The sequence below is a fragment of the Maylandia zebra genome, linkage group LG14 (assembly GCF_041146795.1).
Source record: "Maylandia zebra isolate NMK-2024a linkage group LG14, Mzebra_GT3a, whole genome shotgun sequence".
In the NCBI taxonomy this organism is placed as follows: domain Eukaryota; kingdom Metazoa; phylum Chordata; class Actinopteri; order Cichliformes; family Cichlidae; genus Maylandia; species Maylandia zebra.
This window is the reverse complement of record NC_135180.1, coordinates 40,695,952-40,717,583: the sequence shown is the minus strand read 5'-3', so window position 1 is coordinate 40,717,583 and position 21,632 is coordinate 40,695,952. Positions and strand designations below refer to the sequence as shown.

The following is a 21,632-nucleotide window of genomic DNA, read 5'->3' as shown; positions in this document are numbered from 1 at the left end:
AAAACCAAATGCTTTTTGTTTTACTGCGAACAATGTTTGGCCTTTAGAAGGCAGGCAACCAGTAGTATTACATAGCCATTATTCTACTGCTGTAAGGTACTGTCACGGCTGGTGAGGTGGACTCAGGCGCAAACAGAAAGTACAGTTAAACAGTTCTTTATTAATCCACACCGAGTCCACTATATACACGTGGGGTGGAAAGGCCAGTGTTCCAGGAGTCAGGGGGACATAAGATCTTCACACACGCTCCGCTACTCTCGCTCCTCGCACACACAAAACTCCACGCTAAACAGCTTCACTCACGCTCACGGGTCCAGGGGTGAAGGTACGACAGGGTTCCGGAAAAATCTATACAAGGAGATGAGGGTTACTCATAAGCAAGTACGTAGTAAGAAACGATAGTTTTCTGGAGAGCTGGGCAAACACTAACTTGAGTTACTCAATATTCCAGTGACACGTAGCACAGTGCCCCTGTCGTATGAGGAGCCAGCAAACAATAGTGAGGAATCACCAGTAATCAGCTACAGGTGCATGGGCCAAGGGCAGGAACTCAATCTGAGCTCCGCCCAGGCAGAGTGGCATAAGCGAGAGAGCAAGAGAGGGAAGAGAAAGACAGAACCAAAACAAAAACATGTGTGGCCACGCTGGGCTGACCAGGTACAGCTATATCTGTCACACAGCATGTCTACTTCAGGTTAAGCAAAAACCTATTGTTTATTGTCACAATAACCACAACGTATCTATCAGCATCTAAAGTAAAACTGCACTGTGGTATAACTGCTAAACTATAATAAACCACTACCATTAAAAAGAAAAACTGAAACTGTATGATGGAAGCTCAAATAGGAAGGCAGTTTAGATAAGCTCAATCTTTAATCACTTCACATGCCAGTACATGTTCAACTCAAACTCCTCTACATTCAGAACCTCACTCTTAATAGCAGCTAACCACAGTGCATGTATTTAAAAGTGACAGCATACTGTGTCTTATAAAAAAAAAAAACAACCATCTCTTGGGGTATTAACAAATAGAGAGAGAACAAGGTTGCTTATGTGTTTTAGCAACACAAATAAATGCTGTAAGATACACGTAGCTCTTACTTCAAAGCAGATGGTTTAAGAGCAACGAATCATGTTGAACAGACAGAAGTAAATGCTAAAGCAACATGAAAAGCAACAAAATCATCGATCCATTCAACCATCACTTGGATAGATCTTTTTAAGAATTGTTTAAAAGCGCATCATAGTGCTGAATAAAACTTTTAAACATGTTCAATGACCTTTTATGAATTGTAGACTGAATTGATTGAATTGGATTATGCAAGTTTTGGTTCTTTAAAACTAAGTGCTGCATTCATATGTTGAAACATTGTGTTCTATTAAGAACTTCACTCACATTACGCCTACTTTAAAGGTGATCTTGGCCCTTTGGAAAAAATCAAAACACCCTTGGTAATAAGCATGGCAGGTGAGTTTTAACAACATCTTTACATTTAGGAAATACATAAATGTTGCTCTAAGAGCTAGTTTTGACTGGCTGTGGCCCTTACCAAGGGTAAGAAAGGTTCCTCAGCTCCCCCTTTAACGCTGAGAAAGTAAATCATACCTTCATTTCGACCAGGCTTTATTATTGCCTTTTATTTGGGAACTTGGGGAACTATGTGGACTGTTTATTTGAGAGCATATTTCACTCTTGCACCGGCTACCTGAGCATTTTGGATTTTATTGTAATATTTTAATACTTTATACTATTTTAATACTTTTTTCGGTTATTAAATTGCTTCTGGTTTACCAAGAAAGATCAGAGGAGATCAGATCTTTGTTTTAGCTCCCCCTAAACTTTGAAACAGCCTGGCCATTCACATTAGGAAACACGCCATCACCAAGACCACTCTCATTAGTTTCAAAACCCATTTGAAAAGTCATGTTAATATCCTTGGCATTTAATCTAGACTGAGTCTGTAACATATTTTTGTGCTTTGTGTCCCATTCTCAGTGAATGATGAAGTAATATAAAAATATATTAAAAAAAAGATTTCAATACAGAATGCTCTAAATTTTGTTGTTATAATTATTATTATACAAGTTAAGATATACATAGATTTTGTAAATGCAACATAAATAAAATGATGTAAAATTAGTACCTCTTTTCTCTTTCTATTTTGTGTCATTGTCGTAGATATCCATTTGTAGATCAGTTACCTGAACATTTTCATACACTGAAAGACATTTAAAAAATGATATGAGTAGTGTGTGGTGACAAAAACATAATGGAGAAATTTTCTACAATTTTTACAATTTAGTGCACTGGGACTCAAATCTATGCAGGAGAGATGACTACTGGACTAATGAAGCCATTGTCATAAATGCGGTGTTATGCAATGTAGTTTACATTTATGAACTACTCACCTGTTGATGAAATGGCAGGAGAAGAGCCTGCTCCTGGGTGAAAAACAAAAAGAAGAAGAAATAAAGAAACTGAGAACAAACAAATAATTGGCACATCACATTTTCCTTCAATTTTTTTTAAATAACCATATTTCAATAAATATCAATTAAATCAATCAAAATCACATTCTCTTTCTGCTTTTTTGCTTTGCTGCTGTACATTTACAGGGTTCTCTCTAATATATAATGTATACATATATAAGACCAGTTTCTTTCATTTCCAGCTACTTGCAAAAGTGAAGCCACTCCTCTGTTTTAGAGACTTTGAGAGAGCTATCCATGCCTTCATTTCATCTCGCCTGGACTTTTGTAATAGCCTTTACTCAGGTGTCAGTCTGTCATCCGTTAGCTGACTGCAGCTGGTCAAAAACAGCCCACGCAAGCAAGACCACACATCTCCCATACCAGCATCCTTACACTGGCTGCCAGTTAGTTTTTGAATTGATTTGAAGTTTGTATTTTTCACTTTTAAGGTATTGCACGGGTTAGCACCCACATACCTTTCTGGTCTTTTAAATTGGTACACTCCTGCGAGATCACTGAGGTCTGCAGATCAAATGCTCCTAGCTGTCCTGAGGTCCAGATTAAAGCACAGAGGAGACCGGGCATTTGCTGTGTAACTGCTCCTAAATCATGGAACAAACTGCACCTTTACATTAGGACCTCCCAAACATTAGACACTTTCAAAACCCACTTTTATTCCTTGGCTTTTAAATCAGAATGAGTTTGTACTACTTTTATTTTTCTTACTTCTTACTCAAATCTTCTTGTTTTATGTTTATTTTCCTTAAATTTTTATGATGTCTTCCTATGTTTTTATTTCTTTTGATTAGCTTAAATGTACAGCACCTTGGTCAACAATTGTTGTTTTAAATGTGCTATATAAATAAATTTGACTTTGAAGAATTCAGTTGTGTTATTTACTTTTCTTTTCAACTTCAAACTCTTTCCACAATAAATAAAGAGACATAAAAAGAAAGAAAGAACAAAACCTGTGTGTTTCTGCCTGTAATGTAGTCCAGCCATCAGCACAGCCACAGCCAAAATGAGAAAGATTGCTGGCAATAGGATGGAAAGCACCGTGGACATCGATGGAGAGCTCTCTTGTTCAGTTGCTTGACCATCTTGAGGTATTGTCTCTTGAGGTGTGGAAGCAATATATGTTGCTGATACATTAAATAGAAAATAAAGTATAGTATTTTGGTGATTTCTGTGAGTATTTCAAATAGAGTGGATAACAATGTAATTTATAATACTTTGCGTGAGTGAATGCAGCGTTAGATTTCCTACTAGATCAACTAAATTAATAACTCTCAAATTATTTGCAATGACAGTTTCTACAGTAATGGTCACCAGAAGATGAATCCTGATAATTCTAGAAATATATTGGATAAATTATTTTGACACCATGGTACCATGGCCTCCATGGTGTCCAGCGGTGAACTGATGTAATTCATTTAGCACTAGTTTTGTGACCTCTAATAAAATAATAATAACATTATTATCTCACTAAGCATTAACTATCGTGGTAAACATTATGCACTGTGACATAGAAAAAGTCATTGTAAGGATGTTTCAAGGCTGACACTGATTTAGCTGAAAGTGTCACTGTTTCTTAGAAAAGGAGTTCTTTAAGAAGCCCCCAGTTTGGCTTTATTCTTGAAGCTCAAACATTTCCTTAGTATCCTTGATATTTCAAATTCTGAGATTATATTTGCTGAACATAGACCTGTTTTAAAACTTTGATTTTCTTCTGGCACCTCTGCACAAAGCTTTGAGTATTACAAAGAAACTAGTGCATGTCCATTTGTACATTACATTTGTATTTAAAAACATCATGCACTTATTGTGTTAAATGATTGTCATATCTCACCTCTCACAGCCATCCAGCTCTCTGGTGATTTCCCTTTAGAAAAACTGCACTTGTACAGTCCTTCATTAGACTTGGAAACAGTGTGCATCGTGATCTTTCCTCCATATCCAGTCTCCCTGTAGTGACCATCTTTATAAAAATCAGCTGGATGATTGGAAGGCATTCCTTTTTTTCTACATCCCAAAGTTACATTGCCTCCCTCCTTAACAGGAAAAGCAGGAATCTCAAGGACCACATCTCGAGCTCAAAAAAAATAAAAACAAACAACAATTGAAACAACCACAGAAAAGCACAAATTTCAATCAAACAAGAATGACTGCAAGAGCCATATTAACCATATTCATAATTTCTCAGTGTTTTGTTTGACCACTGATATTTGCAAAGACCTATGAGATTATCTAAAACAAAATTTCAAATTTTCTCAAGCATGCTGAAATTTGTGAAACATACCAGTGATAGTGACATTCACCATTGTGCTTCTCCTTCCATCTTGGTTTTCACACCAGTATTCTCCACTGTGTGACTCAAAGGCAGGTTTGATGTACAAGGTTCTTGTTGATGTTTCCCACTGAGTAGAATTTAAACCAAGCTTTTTGATCACTCTCCATTCTGTTGGGCCATGAAACCCCGAGCAGTTGAAAGAGATGGAATCATATTCAAAGAACTGCAGTCTGTTTGGATGGACATGAAGAGAAGCGCCTCCCACACACAAAACAATAAGTAAATAGATAAAATTAGATGAAGAGATTGCTTCTGACATTTGATATCTACTCTTCAAAAACTGTAAACAGGGATCGTCCTCTTGCAGGTAAACCACAATCAAAGTACAAGACATTTAGTTTTTCATTTGCAGGAGAATGGAAAGGTAAGCCATGAACGGAAATATTTATACACACACATTTTGTCATATAGACAGCCTAAAGACAACTGACTAAATTTTTAATCATCCATCAGAATGGGAGGGAAATATGATTTATGAGACTTTAAATGTCTCATGGTGCCAGACGGGTTGGTCTTAGTCATAAACAAATTTAGATGTTTTTTTAAAAGCACACCTTAATGTCATGTTAGCAACCCTAAAAATAACTATACAAATATTAGTAATAATATATTTTGGTATTATTTTCTGGCCTTGTCCTATAACATCATATAACATCTTAAAACACAATTTCCCAACTTGTCTAATGAAAACAATAAAGTCTGAAAACTGGTTTTAATGTCCAATGTCATGATGTTACAGAGCATCCATGCAGGGGTGTCACTGATTCACTGATTCAGCAACACGTTTGTCATTATATTTAACCTGTTACAAGCAAGGGGTACCTAATAAAGTGACCAGCAAGTGTATTCAATTAGCAAATGTCTGCTTTCATTTTTAGCATACATACAATATTTCTGGTCTTGAGCCATGAGCAGCAGCAGTACTTTCACCACTGTAGAGACAAAAAATGACAGATTGCAGATGGCTTTATGTGTAAGACAACTTCATGTACCCCAGAAATGTACAAACATAACCACATCTTACAGTATGTTTAAACAACTACTTTTAGTGATCTATTGGAAAATTATTTTTATTTTTTAATGAAGGATAAACATAGGAAATATGAACTAAAAACAAAATAAATGTTTCTATCTGTAACAGTTGTGCATTGATACTGATATATGTGTGTCAATACAGTCAATAACAGTACATTTATCACATATGTGCTGTAAATGACATGTATTTAAAGGCACAGACAAGTGTCACTTTTTAAAATATTTAAGTAGATATCGGAAATACTAGTGTGGCTTCTATATTCATTTAGTTTAGAGCAATCTTTAGAAGCATTTTAAAAACTTTACCAAAGGACCAGTTAAATCCTGCATCCTCACCCCTAAATGTGAGGTCACAAACTAACTCAGTGTAGAGTCATATATACTTTATGAATAAATAAATCCGAGTTGTGAAAAGAGTATTTAATTGACAAATATTTAATTTTCAAAAAGGCTTAATAGACATACACATAAATGGATTTTATTTTAATGTTGATTTAGATGCAGGAGGAGGATCAGTACTCACTCAATTTGATGCAGAGCTCTGTAATTGCCATATTGTACCTTGCATGGGCCTCACTATTTGACTGAATAAAAGTAAGATACAATGAAAGGGATAGGGTACTACAGTACTTCCTTTTCCTGTTCAGCATAGACATCACAGCCACATGTGGGGGATTTTTTTTTCTTTAACTGTCACAAGAAAGAACCACTGTTACTGAGCACAAGACATACAGGGTGGGAATTACAGGTGGAAACAATATGGTTTATTTTATGTAGTTACTTAATTACGTTATATAAAAGTAAACATCATCCAAATTAATATGCGAGTTAATATTATGGCACTGCAATGCTAAAATAATATTGGTAAGTTTTTAAGGTGGTACAAATTTTGTTTTATGTCAACTTTGGCACTTTTTATTTAAATAATTCAATTCAATTTTATTTATACAGATAAAGCCAAATCACAACAACAGTCACCTCAAGGCACTTTATATTGTAAGGTAAACCCTACAATAATACATTCAAAGAAAAACCGAACGTTCATATGACCCCCAATGAGCAAGCACTTTGGCGACAGTGGGAAGGAAAAACTCCCTTTTAACAGGAAGAAACCTCTACCTCAGAACCAGGCTCAGGTAGGGGCGGTCACCTGCTGCCACTGGTTGGGGTGGGAGAAGGAAGACAGGATAAAGACATGCTGTGGAAGAGAGACAGAGATTAATAACAGATATGATTCAATGCAGAGAGGTCTGTTAATACATACTAAGTTATAAAGGTGACTGAAAATGAAAAACTCAATGCATCATGGGAATCCCGGCAGCCTACGTCTATTGCAGCATAACTAAGGGAGGATTCAGGGTCACCTGGTCCAGCCCTAATTATATGCTTTATCGAAAGGAAAGTTTTAAGCCTAATCTTGAAAGTAGAGATAGTGTCTGTCTCCTGAATCCAAACTGGAAGCTGGTTCCACAGAAGAGGGGCCTGAAAACTGAAGGCTCTCCCTCCAATTCTACTTTTAAATACTCTAGGAACAACAAGTAGGCCTGCAGAGCGAGAGCGAAGTGCTCTAATAGGGTGATATGGTACTACAAGGTAATTAAGCTAAGATGGGGCCTGATTATTTAACCCTTTAAGACGTACCATAGAACCAAGTCCGCCAGAGCTGATATTATATTTTTACATGCTGTAGTGCCATTTCTGGGAGCATTTCAAGTTGATATACATCAATACAACCATTATAGCCCAAATTTTAATCATATGTATGCATTAAGTGCATAGTAATTACATAAATTGCAAAAAAGTGCAATAAACTACAAAACATTTGAAAATCGTTTTTGCTTTTTTAACATATATTTCTAGTTAGAGAAATTTAAGAGGCTTATCCCTCAAAACTGTAAATACAAAAAAGTTCCACAAAATGGTCTCCAACCACAGGAAATTTATTTTAAGTGTCTTCATAGACCCACCACATGTCTTTTAGATCCAATCCCCTCTTTACTTTTTAAAACACTTTATGGATTTTTTGAGGCTGAGCTTTTATGCATGATGAATTGCTCTCTTCAGTTGGGTGTCTTCCCTGCTGCCTTTAAAACGGCGGTGGTGAGGCCCCTTCTGAGGAAGAGCAATTTGGATTGTAATGATTTTAATAACTACAGACCTGTATCCAACTTACCATTTTTAAGTAAAATTTTATAAAAACTTGTTTTTACTCAGATTAATGACTTTTTGAATGATAGACAGATCCTGGAGATATTCCAGTCTGGATTTAGGGTGAACCACAGCACAGAGACGGCTCTCCTAAAGGTTTTAAATGATCTTAGATGTAACTGGGACTCCCAAAAGCTCTCAGTCCTGGTGCTACTGGATCTAAGCGCAGCCTTTGATACAGTAGACCATTCTATTCTTTTAAACAGACTGAAACACATGGTGGGCCTCTCTGGTGCTGTACACAACTGGTTCACTTCCTGTCTCTCAGACAGAACTTTTATGGTGAGTATGGATACATGCTCCTCTAAGATCCATAAAATGACATGTGGTGTGCCTCAAGGGTCGGTTTTAGGCCCTGTACTTTTTAATTTGTATATGTTGCCTCTCGGCAGTGTCATCAGGAGGCATGGAGTGAACTTCCACAGTTACGCGGATGACACTCAGCTGTACATCTCCGTGTCTCCTGATGACACCAGACCAATGGATGCCCTTTTTAACTGTATTTTAGATATACGATCTTGGATGGCAGAAAACTTTTTACAGCTTAACCAGGACAAAACTGAAGTTTTAATCATCGGTCCTGAGGCTCAGAGAGAGAAACTCTTGTCTAAATTACAGGCATTTTCACTATGTCCTTCACTACAAGTGAAAAACCTGGGTGTTATTTTCGACTCTGAGCTTGGTTTTATCCCACATATTAAACATGTGACCAAAATTGGATTTTATCATCTAAAGAATATAGCCAGAGTCGCCCTATTCTCTGTGGAACTAAACTGTCACGTATGCAGGTAAAACAACTTTTCAGTTTCGAGCAAAACAAGTCTAGATACTGTGTATGTGTACAGGCAGCCTATGTGTGTCTTGACCTCAGTGCATGACCTCACTCGACAAACAAAGACATTTTAGAAGTATACTTCCTGACTCCGTTTGAGTCATCTGTTACCAGGCAGACTCCAATGCAGCAGGCTGCTGAACACACACAGGCCTCTATTCTGTTTACAGGTTATATGTGGTGTATTGTAAGCATGTATGCAATCCTTTCATAGCTTGGGTCACCTTAAATTACTCAATAGATCGGCCAGACGTCGCGCTGCCCGAAGCTTCAGACCATCATCAATTAACTGACCGAGCTTCAACTCTTTAATTAGCACAAAAATGCAATGTGTATAAAATTATTACAGTTGCACCTGCAATGAAAGATTATTATGTAATTATGCTCACACCTGAAATACAAACTTTAATGTAACATCAACAGCTTCAATAAATGCTCTGATGAAATGATAATGATAAATGATACGTAATGCAATAGTAATGATAATGGTTATGAATAATAACAGTAAAATAATATTCTAATCTCGACAGTACAAAGGAAGGACAACGCTGTCCACTGAAAAACTCAGGCAGGAAGACCAAACAACGTTGGCAAAGTCTGGAGAGGCTTTAGAACCATCTCGGGCCACAAAGGTCAGAACTCTCTGCCTGGGAGGGATTTGAGGTGGGCAAATGAACTGAATCGTTTCTTTAACAGATTTGCTTCATCCATGAGGCAGTCTCCAACATCAAAGAGTAGAGGAGATGTATGGCGTTATTTTTGTGCCACTATTCTGAGCACACATAAAAAAAAAATTGCAGGTGCAAGTGTTGCATTTTGAGGAGAAATTTATTTTGAGCGAAGAAAAGTTAAATTTGAGTGAGTGAACAAAATTCATTGCTGCGTGTAATTTCTTCTTAGTATAGAAACTCTGTCGTGCTAGCTAGTACGCAGTACGAGTTATTGTAACTGACTGGAAAAAGTTAGCACAAAGAAAATAAACTACACCTAAACGTTTATATCTGACCCAGATAGACTGCTGTGGACAGCTACAGGTACCTTGGTGTTCATCTGAACAATAAACTGGACTGGACTCATAATTCAGAAGCCCTCTACAGGAAAGGGCAGAGCAGGCTGTATCTGCTCCGGAGACTTGGGTCTTTTGGAGTGAAGGGCCCACTCCTGAAGACCTTCTATGACTCTGTGGTGGCCTCAGCCATCTTTTACTGTGTGGTCTGCTGGGGCGGCAGCATCTCAGCCGGGGACAGGAAGAGATCGAACAGGCTGATCTGCAGGGCCAGCTCTGTTCTAGGATGCCCTCTGGACCCAGTGGAGGTGGAAACTCTCTAAAACACTCTGACAGTGGCACATTTTTATTTTTATTTTTTGCTACACATTTTGAATTACAGTAAGATACAGGTCAATGACATATTAACAGAAAAACTTTAACCACTGATGTCTGCAGTAAGGGGATTCAATGCCTTTCTTAAACTATGGGAAGCATTGGGCTGTCATAGATAGAATCAAACTGTGCACTTGCAGGGAATGATCTCTGTTAATATAAAGTTTTAAGTGATCACTATTTTCCAGGAATTACATATTTCTAACCTGAAAAGCTATGGCAGATTGTTATCAGGGATTTAGACATTACTCTCCATGAGCGTCATCAAAAAACAAAACAATTTGTGTTATTTGGTGTAAAAACTGAAGGTTCCTCTGATATATATGTCACAGGAGTGTTTAGCACTTTTATTGATACATGGTGGCCCAATATCTTGATGAGACTGGGTTTCCCGTTATTTTTATCATACAGCAGTATCTTTACCTGTTAGCAGCTACACTAGAGCATGCTCTGTTTTGATTTATTTCTTTATTCATTATTTTCTTACTTATATGTCCAATGAGAGAAATTTTTACTATTCCATCACAAGAAATAGATACCGTAGCAGGCATTTAAATCCATGTAAATATTGTGCACACTATGATTTTTGTGTGAAACTGACTGGGGTTTTCCTAAAAAAAATATTTACATGTTACAGTAACAGTTGAAGAAGTCTTAAGACCTGCAAGTAAACTAGCTAATCCGAGCTGTTATAGGGCGAGAGGTGAGGTTGCCAGTCAATCGCAGGGCTGACGCGCAGAATCAGACAACCATTTGCTCTCACATTCACATCTATTTAGAATCACCAATCACCAAACCCTGTTAGTTGCATGTCTTTGGACTGTGGGAAGAAGCCAGAATACCTGGAGAGAACCCATGCAAACACAGGGAGAACATACAAAGTCCAAACAAACCAGCTGGTGGATTTTAATTCAGGATCTTGTTGCTGTGAGGCAACAGTGCTAACAACCATGCCACAGTGCTTCCCCTTTAACCTGTACTAAATTTTAATTTCTTCATAGTTGCTCAGGAATGTCATTTCTTATTCTCCCAGATTTAAACCCAGTGGGAGTTTCCCCCCAAAGAGGGACAAAAGGACCCCCTGATGATCCTCTACCTAATCACATGAGCCAAGGTGTGAAACTGGGTGTGGGTCACAATCAGCCAGGGTTTCGGGTTAGCTCATTGTGAAACCTGGCCCCACCCTATCATGTGATTTCCTGAGGTCAGATGGCCCAGGATGTGAGTGGGCGTTAAGGCGTCTGGGAAGGGAACTCAAAACTGGATTATAGATGGCAGAGAGTTGGTGTCGTAAACCACCACCTCTGTTCAAAGATGGTCGCTCACAGTGGACATAAATGGCTTCTTTCTCTCCTCTTTCAAACCATCTGTCCTCTCTGTCCAAAATGTGAACATTGGCATCCTCGAATGAGTGACCTTTGACCTTTAGATGCAGATGGACTGCTGAGTCTTGTCCCGTGGAGGTGGCTCTTCTATGTTGTGCCATGCGCTTGTGAAGTGGCTGTTTGCTTCTTACATTTTAATGATAGTATGAAGTTGAAATTCCAAATCCTGCCCCTCACACACACCTCTTAAATAATTAGGCCCCATCTTATTTCAAAGACCTTATAGTACTATATCAAATGACCAGACTTTGCTCTCAGGCTGCAGGCTTACTTGTTGTTCCTAGAGTATTTAAAAGTAGAATGGAGTGAAAGAGCCTTCAGTTTGCAGGCCCCTCTTCTTTGGAACCAGCTTCCAGTTTGCATTCAGGAGACGGACATTCTCTCTACTTTTAACACTGGTCTTAATCAGAATCAGAACTACTTTATTAATTCCGAAGGAAACTATGGGTTACACCAGGCAGCATGCTGGTTGGCGCATGCACACTCACAAAGGAACCCTCCGACCAAACATACATCACATTGGGGAGACAGGTCAGAGTGGTAGGCTGATAAGAACAACAACAAAAATACACAACATGAGGTGAGAAAAATGGAGAAAAAAGAACTCCCCACAGAACAGTTTGAGAACAGAAAAAACACCTCAGCACCAAAAAGCACATGAATCTTAATATACACCATAGAAACACATGACAAGCAACAAGGGCAGGTATGGCGTGAGAGTGACCCGGTGTAGAGCAAGAACGAGACAGAGAGGCTTTCAGAGGTTTAGAGTTAGACGAGACTAGATGAGGACATAGAAGCCGAGCAGGGAAGATAAGGCAGGGAGAGCGAAAAAGATGCGACCGCCGTCATCAAAACTTTCTATTTTGATAAAACATATAGTTAGTCCCTGATCAGGTGACCCTGAACCCACTGCAATGGGCCTAGGAAGCAGTGGATTTTCTTATTAACTCACATCTTTTTTAGTCTCTTTGAGTCTCTTTGTCCTGTCTTCCCATAGTCGTAGTTTGTTTGTTTGTTTGTTTGTTTGTTTGTTTTCCGTTGTATGGGTTTCTCCAGTCTTTATCTTACATACAATATGAAACAGCTTGAGGTTACTGTTGCTGTTATTTGGCACAAAATAATGACCTGCAACATGGACAATGACGGTTCTAATGTCTGCGTTTTATGTGTGTATGGACATGAGCCATCGTTGAGCTTGGCAACTTTGTGCTGATCTATAAGAATGCAGAAACATAAGAACATTGTCTTCAACCCATCATACATATGAGCCAGTCAACCAGAGAAATAGAATTAAATGATGGCTTTGCTGAAGGTCAATTATGCTCAGTTGCTTAATAATAATCAGATTATAACCCGGCATATAAAGTATGAATATTTTTAAGTTAACCAGTGTAATGAAACAGAAAATACAGAAAATGATCTTGTTGTTGGTGTGTATGTGTGGGTGGTGCAGGATAGCAACACACATGAGGCACTGATCTTGGAATGTATGACTTTTAAAATACATGATGTATTAAAAACAAATTGTTTTGGGTAAAGTTTGATTGACAAACACAGACTTTTAAGGAAAAAGTAAAATGAAGTATTCTATATAACTGGATTAAAGGAATTATGCTAAAATGAATGTTTGTCAAAATGAAATCTAATTGTAGTAAGACTGCATGATCTAAATGAAACATGAAGTGTTTATAATCGTATGTGTGTATGACTGTTCAAATGTGATGGGATTTTCACTGTTACAGAAAAAAAAATAATGTAATGAATTCATTTTAAAGTTTAAATTATATTTGAAATGCATGTATGTCGAAAAAAAGTTAGAAAGAGATCAGGTGTTTTTATTTGCTCAAGAATTAAGAAGACTTGGATTTCCACCTAGCACTATAAAATATGATTATACATTTATGTGGTTTTATGATAGTTGTGTAGCGACACACAGCTTAGGATCAGATACTTGCACCAAAAAGCAATGTCAGATAAATCAGTTTTTTTCTTGCAAGGAAAACATGCTATTGCAATCTCAGAGGAAGCTCAGAGGCAGTCTCGTCACCTTCCCTTATTTATATCCTAACATAGTTTCATACTACTTTCAGACACACAGCTAAGATACAAGGTCACATGGAGGTTTTCTTTCTTCGCTGTAAGTTTGTTTTTTGTACTCTCCCACCTTCCAGTAAACTCTGTTCCTCTTCCTTGGCAGGGTGTGATAACTAAAACAGAGACACAATTGTTTGTTTTTTAATGAGAAAAGGTTTAGATCTCTATCTAAGATAGATCTAAGAATGTTTTTTTGTTTTTTTTTTGTTTTTTTGCAGTTAATGTATCACTAGACTGTGCTGGACTTTGTGATCAACTGTACAAAAATCACAAAATGCCGCTCCCCCACACATCAACAAACAAAGACAGATTACAGAGGGGGTGATCTGTGGCAGCAAAATGGGAAAATAGAATAAAGTAAAAAAATAAATAAAATAAAGTATTTTCTCCAACTGAAAATGCCAATGGTAACAACACAATCAGAAACCCTGCAATTAAAATAATGAAAGATTTACTGGTAAATTTGTGTGTGCATTTGGCACTAGTGGGGTTGGAAAGACTGGACTTATTCAAATTTCTTGAAGACTTATCACCTGTCATCCAAGAAACGTCTTCACTTTTAAAACCAAAAGGTGAAAAGTCCCTAAAGTGTGAGTGTGAATCATATGTCTTATCACATGAGCCAAGGTGTCAAACAAGGAGTGGCTCATTATTAGCAGAAGTTTTCAGTGAAACCACTGTGAGGCTTCCTTCCTCATCATGTGATTTATCAAGCTCACCTGACTCAAAATGTTAGTGGTGGTTCAGGCACCTGAGAAGGGATCTCAAACGGCATTTTAGATAACTAACAATTGATGTCTGAGTCACCTCCTCTGCCCAAAGATGGTCATTCAAAGTGGACATAGATGGTTTCTTTCACTCCTTGTTCAAATCATCTCTCTTCTCTGTCCAATGTGAGCATCCTCGAAAAAGTGACCTTGTCCTGTCGAGGTGGCTCCTCTATGCTGTGCAGTGCTTTTATGGAGTAATAGTGTCAATGTTAAATAAAAATGTCAATGTTAAATAAAAAGGCTTACATAGAAATAAGTGGTTGTGTGAATGGGTGAATTAAAAGAAAACCTTTAATATCATGATCTGGAGTCCGTGACTTTATGTTTTAGTTTTTTTTATTATTCTGTGGTTTTGGTTACCTGGGGTGTTTGTACTCTTCTGTTTCATGGTTCATGTTCCTATGTTCTGTGTCCCCCAGTCTGTGTTAAGGTTGTGAGTTATGTCATTACGTGTATGTGTTTCCTGTTTTACTTACTGAAGATCCATGTCTGATCTCAGTATGTTCAGTTTACTTTTCCCCTGTCTCGTCAGGTCAGATTACTCCCAGCTGTGCCCTCCTTTTGTGTCTCATTCCCTCGTTATCCTTCTGTGTATTTAAACCTCATGTCTGCCTCTGTTTCTATCCTTGGTTCTTTGTAGCGTTTTTAAGCTGATACGCGGGGGTTTATCTTTCCAAAGGAATTTGGAAATATATGAATCCAGAGATCTGAACCAATCTTGTGATGTTTTGTTAGGGATCATCAAAAATAAGTAATTTATTTTTGGCAAGATCATCATTTTTATAGTGGCGACCCTTCCCATGAGTGATATGGGTAAAGATTTCCATCTAGTCAGATCGCCTTCTACTTTCTTTAGAAGTGGGATGTGGTTTAATTTAGTTAAGTCTGAAAGCTTAGGAGAGACATTAATACCTAAATATTTAATATTTCCGGATTGCAGTGGGGCAGAGGAAGAATTATGGAAGGAGCAGTTAATGGGGAGAACTGTAGATTTTGGCCAGTTAATTGAGTAATCTGAAACTCTTGAAAACCAGTTTATTAAAGTAATTACCTCAGAGAGGTTGGTTTGTGTGTTTTGCAGAAAAAGCAACACATCATCCGCATAGAGACTGATTTTATGTTCTATGTTCTTACATTTTATGCCCTTAATTGTTGTAGCCTGTCTAAATGCTGCTGCTAGAGGTTCGATAAAAATTGCAAAAAGTGAAGGGGAGAGTGGGCATCCCTGTCTGGTGCCCCTCAGGAGACAGAAGCTGGAGGATGTCTGGTCATTTGTTCTGATACGAGCTGTTGGGGAATTGTATAATATTCTTATCCAGTTTATGAAAGAGTTCCCAAAACCAAATTTGTGTAAAGTTGCGAATAAAAATTTCCAGTTAACTCTGTCAAATGCTTTTTCTGCATCTAGAGATAATATTATGGTTTCGATGTTTTTATCGTATGAGTAGTCTATTAAATTAAGTAATCTACGAGTGTTTGTTGAGGAGTGCCGACCTTTTATGAAACCAGTTTGGTCAGGATGAATTAAGAGGGGGGTCATTTTCTCTAATCTCTTTGAGAGAGCTTTGCAGATTATTTTAAGGTCTACATTTAAAGGAGAAATTGGACGATAGCTTGAGGGAAATAAAGGGTCTTTGCCTGGTTTTAGCAGGAGACTAATGTTGGCAGAATTCATATTTGGTGGTAGTCTGCCCTTTTCCTCGATTTCCTGCAACATGCTGTGGAATACTGGTGCCAAAATTATCCAGAATTCTTTGTAGAATTCTGCAGGGAAGCCGTCTGGACCTGGGGCCTTATTATTGGGCATACTTATCAGGGCTTCCTGGAGTTCACTTGGCGTCAGTGGCGAATCCAGTTCCATTGCTTGACTGTCTAGTAATTTTGGAAGAGTTACGTTGTCAAGAAACAGATCAATTTCATTTTTAGATGGGTTTATTTGTGGTGAGTATAAAGTTTCATAGAAATCCCTAAAAATGTTGTTTATTCATCCAGGATCATATATTGTGTTCCCCGATAAATCTTTAGCAGCACATATAGTTATTTTTTCTTTATTTATTTTTAGCTGGTTAGCTAGAAATCGACCTGATTTGTTACTGTGTTCAAAATTCTGCAAGCGTAGTCTTTGTATAAGGAATTGTGTTTTTTTATTAATAATTTCATTTAATTCTAGTTTTGTTTTGCATATTTTGTTCAATGTTTCCTGATCTTGGTGGGACGTGTAGGCTTCTTCTAGTGATTTGATGTTTTTTTCTAATTCCTGAATATTTTTGTTTTCTTCTTTCTTTTTGTGTGATGAGAAAGAAATTATTTTACCTCTCATCACAGCTTTCCCTGCTTCCCATAGAACAGAAGCAGATATTCCGGGAGTGTCATTAAAGTCTAAATATGAAGTCCATTCCTTTTTAAAATATTTAATAAAGTCTTCATCTTTAAGTAGTGATATATTAAATCTCCAGTTTTTTCTTGGCGTAGTGTTATTCTTGTGTATTAGTGTTAAGGATACGGGAGCATGATCGCTGACAGCTATAGGATGAATCTCAGTGTCTGAAATGTCACACAGCAGTGAGCTGCTGACCAAAAAATAATCCAGACGAGAGTAAGAGTGATGAACATGCGAGAAAAAAGTATATTCCTTACTGGTGGGGTGAAGAGAGCGCCATGCATCGCAAAGACCAAAGTCGCTCATATACTGATTGATTATATTTGTGGACTGCCAATTAGGCTGAGTTCCTGTTGTGTTGAGCCTATCCATTTCTTCATTTAGTCCAAGGTTGAGGTCACCGCCAAGAATGAGTGTGCAATCAAGGTGTTCAGAGAGTGCACTAAAAAATCCGTGGAAGAATGAGGGTTCATCAACATTTGGACCATATATACTTACAATACATAGTTTTTTGTTCAATATTGATAGTTTAATAATTAGAAATCTACCCTCTGGATCTATAACTGTATCGAGTACTGTAAAATTAACATTTTTATGTATTAAAATTGCTACTCCCCGTTGTCTAGAATTATAACAGGCTGCAAACACGTTAGGAAACTCAGGTGTTTTAAGTTCATTTAAACCTGTGACAGGTTTGTGAGTTTCTTGTAATAAAACAACATCTGCCTGTAGTTTTTTAAGCTGGTTAAATATCTTTAACCTCTTTCCTCTGGAGCCAGCTCCATTTACATTCCATGTGACAAACCTCAGCATGCCCTTAATTGTGCGTGTATGTTTAATGATGTATGCTGGGTGTTTCGTTTAGACAGGTGGAGAGAATATGGAAACATCCCTTGTTTGTAAATAGAAAGAGAAAAAGAAGTGTGGTGAGAGACTCCATAAGTCTGACTATGTGTGTGAATATTCACTAATATGAACAAGCGTGGCTTGCTTATGTGTCCTGCAAGTCTGTGCGTGCTGTTAGGCTGTTGTGAATGTGCTGCCGTTGAGCTGATGTGTTTGCGTGATCGTGTTGTGAAAATATGGAGAAATAGAGGGTGTTGTTTGTAGGTGAGTGGGGAAGTAGGTGACCACAGCAGTGAAAGACAAGAGAAAGAAAGAAACCACATGAACTGTGAGCAACACCAAAAAAAAAGAAACGAAACGGAAACATTCCAATTAAAGCAATGACGGAGGGTGACGGTGTTATATCTGCTATGACATCATATTGATATTACTAGGTTAAACTCATGTTAAAGGAGAGAGTGTGAATGAATAAGAAAAGAGTGTAGCGGGTTCTTATCTGGAGTGCAGTTAATATAACCACGGTGTGGTGCCGGGGTCGCGGTACAGCTGTCCGTCCACGTAGAGCCGGTCCACGGCGATGACAGCACGGGAGCCTTTCTGGATAAAGCTACGTCGAACTGGGAACAGGACCTTGCGTCGTTCCAGGATCTCTTTGGGGAACTGGTCGTTCACGCTGAAGTCCGTTCCTTTCAGCTCTCTGCCGCGACTCTTCACCTGTTCCTTTTGTTTGAATTGACCGAATTTGGCCACAATAGGCCGTGGTCTCCCGGTCCGCGACCGCACGCCCCCCAAGCGATGCACTCTATCGAAATCGATGTTCTTTACGGTGTCCTCCGGCAGCTTCAGGTGGATTTTAATGAAGCTTTTCACCGTTGCCTCCGCGTCCTCTCTGGCAGTTTCTGGAATACCAGAAAACACAAGATTATATCTCATGCTACGGGCTTGTAGATCGATAACGGACTCTTTTATTTTTTTATTTTCAATGTTTAGCTGGGTCACGTTATCGGTGAGAGATTTAACCGACTCCCGTAGCGTGGCATTTTCAGCGGCAAGCGTTTCCACCTGCTGCTGGCTGAATTCCAGGGATTCTCTCAGAGATTTAAATTCCCGGTGTAAAATCTCCACCAGGGACAGCCTCGCATCGAAACTGGACAATCGCTTGTCGATTGACTCCAGGATGTCTGCGATGTCATTGCCGGCAGGCGATGTTGTACCGGGGGAGTCTGCCGGGCGATATCTCTTCGATGACGGCGTCTCAATTTTGGTCGGGGAGGATGCACTCTGGGCCTTCTTCATTACTAAATCTTGAAAACAGCGGTCGATGTAATCTTGGAGAGCGTCTAAACTCTCCCCGTTGTCATCCAGGGTGTTAAAGGTGATAGGATAGATGATGTTAAATATGACAATTGATTAGTATATTTGGTAATACTGAAGCTTGAAAAACCTTTGTTAAACTCTATGCTACCATTTGCTTTTTTTTCTCCGCCGGAGATTTTTTCTCCGCCAAAATCTCCGGCGTCTGACGTCACCTACAACATGGGTCGCTTACCTTGTCCGTCACTTACCTGCGTCTCGTCTCCCAGAACTTCTTTTCTTTCTATTTCCAGAGCACCAGGATGTTTCCCCAGTATGGCCAGCTCATCTTGAAACCTCAGTTATGTTCTTTGTTTTTTCACCATTCTGTGATCCTGCTCCTTCTGATAGATATTAAGACAGGTAACTTCTACACAAACCTCATCAACTAATTTGAATACTTTAAACTCAATATAAAGTTAAACAAGGTTTGAAGATATTTCACGATTTTGCACATATACATCAGCACAATAGAAATAAAATTAAACAATCAAGAGTCAGCTGCAAAGAATCCACAAACATTAATGTGACTGTAAGATATAAACTTTGTCCTGTGCTTTTCAGGTCAGTCTGAGACAGTAACACCATCTCAAACAATAATCACATTAGTTGGTGAGGATGTCATCTTACCATGCCACCTAGAACCTCCATCAGACGCTGTTTCTGAGATTCTGGAGTGGGGGAGACCTGACCTGGATCCCAGATTTGTCCATGTGTGGTACGAGGGCCAAAACCATCTGGTTAATCAAAACCCATCTTACAAAGGAAGGACATCACTGTCCACTGACAAACTGAAGCAGGGAGACCTTTCACTGAAACTCACTAGAGTCAAACACTCTGATAATGGCAGATACAGATGCTTTTTTCCCTCAGAGCACAAAGAATCTATCATTGAACTTCTTGTTGGTAAGTTGACATTTTTCAGTACACTGTGAGATACAAATTGATGACAAATTAAAGGAAAAACTTTAACACACAGTAAAGTGATCCTTACAAAGATGTCTCTTTATATGCCGTGGGGACCATTTGGCTGTATAGTTACATGAAACTGTTGCAGTTAATATAAAGCTGTTTTAAGTAATCAACTTTATCCAGTCCAGTCTTTGCTGGTTTTTTCCATTATTTTATCACACACCAGTCACTTTGTCCTTTACCAACTACAATGGTGCATATATTTTTTGATTTTTGCATTACCGGTATATGGCAGGAAATAAGAAGGTTGATCCTATGCAGGTTTTGAATATTTTTGAAAATAATTTATCTTAGTTTTCCATCTTCATCCTAATAGAGCTGTGTACACTATGACCTTGTGTGAAACTGGCAATAGCACCATGGCAGTTTCTTGAACTGTGACATTTTCTAGCAACAGTTCAACCTTTATTTTCCAGCTGGAAATAAACAATTTGCAGAAGTAAATTATTGTTAGAACATATAACTCTGCACAGTACGCTTGGAGGGAACCTTTATCCAAACTGATTAAACCATTTTTATTGCTGATATAATTGACCAGAAACACTGTGCTCTGTAAGAACACATTCTTCTCTTTGGCATCCTCAGGCTCTCTTTCATTACCAACAATATCAGGAATCAACATAAACACCAGCAGGGTGGTGTTACAGTGTGAGTCTGCAGGCTGGTATCCAGAGCCTGAGCTGCTGTGGTTGGACGGTGAGGGAAACCTCCTCTCTGCTGGACCTACAGAGACCCTCAGAGGTCCTGATGACCTCTACACTGTCAGCAGCAGAGTGACTGTGGAGAAGAGACACAAAAACAGCTTCACGTGCAGAGTTCAGCAAAGGGATATGAAACAGAGCAGAGAGACACACATACATGTTTCAGGTAAATTGTATTTCTTTTAATCTTTAGAAATATAAATAAAAGCAAAATTTGATTTTTTTTAAAATGCTATAGTTAATTGATTGCACTAAAAAGATCATTATCAAATCTTAAAACTGAAAAAAGATGTTTCCAAATGGACACAAGCAACAATATTTAAAAATCTCTATAATTTAAAAAGAACCCAGTGGAACATCTGACAGTGGATGTTTGGACATAATTGTTTGTTTTTTTTAAATACCAAAATACCTCTCTATGGAAGGGGTGTCTTTTTGTTTTGTTTTGTTTTTTCCACTCTGTGATCTGAAGGCCCTATGTTATGTGTACCAGTTCAAGGATGACCCCAATCCAGAATGCTGAAGGCAGAAATCAAACTCGAACAGGTGCAGGGAAATCTGAAGAATATATAAAGTCCAAAACCAGAGAGTGGGTTAGGGAATACAGAACAAGAGAGCTCTGGGTAGGCCTGGAAGCACTGGGAATACAAAGCCTGGGAACACACAGCTAGCACGACACAACATTGAACAGATGGAGACAGACTGAACACTACAGACATACGGAGGTAGAGGGATGTGAAAAGAACACAACACACAGAATACAGCAGTTACCAAAATAAAACGAAATATAGCTAAATGTGCAGACAAACATACAAAGACAAGACTGGACAGAATGGGAACACAAAAAAGA

General features: G+C 38.3%; 1 protein-coding gene across 1 annotated transcript; it reads left to right on the top strand.

The window, feature by feature from the left end:
• Positions 1-1,461: 1,461 nt before the first annotated feature.
• LOC143421993 (butyrophilin subfamily 1 member A1-like) lies at positions 1,462-21,286 on the top strand. The gene is made up of 4 exons (XM_076892060.1): positions 1,462-1,468; positions 19,674-20,015; positions 20,667-20,948; positions 21,276-21,286. The coding sequence occupies exons 1-4, from the start codon at positions 1,462-1,464 to the stop codon at positions 21,284-21,286; spliced, it is 642 nt and encodes a 213-aa protein (XP_076748175.1).
• The last annotated feature ends 346 nt before the right edge of the window (positions 21,287-21,632 follow it).

Excerpts from the sequence above, each read along its gene's own strand:
- LOC143421993 (XM_076892060.1), top strand. Across the intron at positions 20,016-20,666 it reads TATCATTGAACTTCTTGTTG|GCTCTCTTTCATTACCAACA; the intron begins GTAAGTTGACAT and ends TGGCATCCTCAG.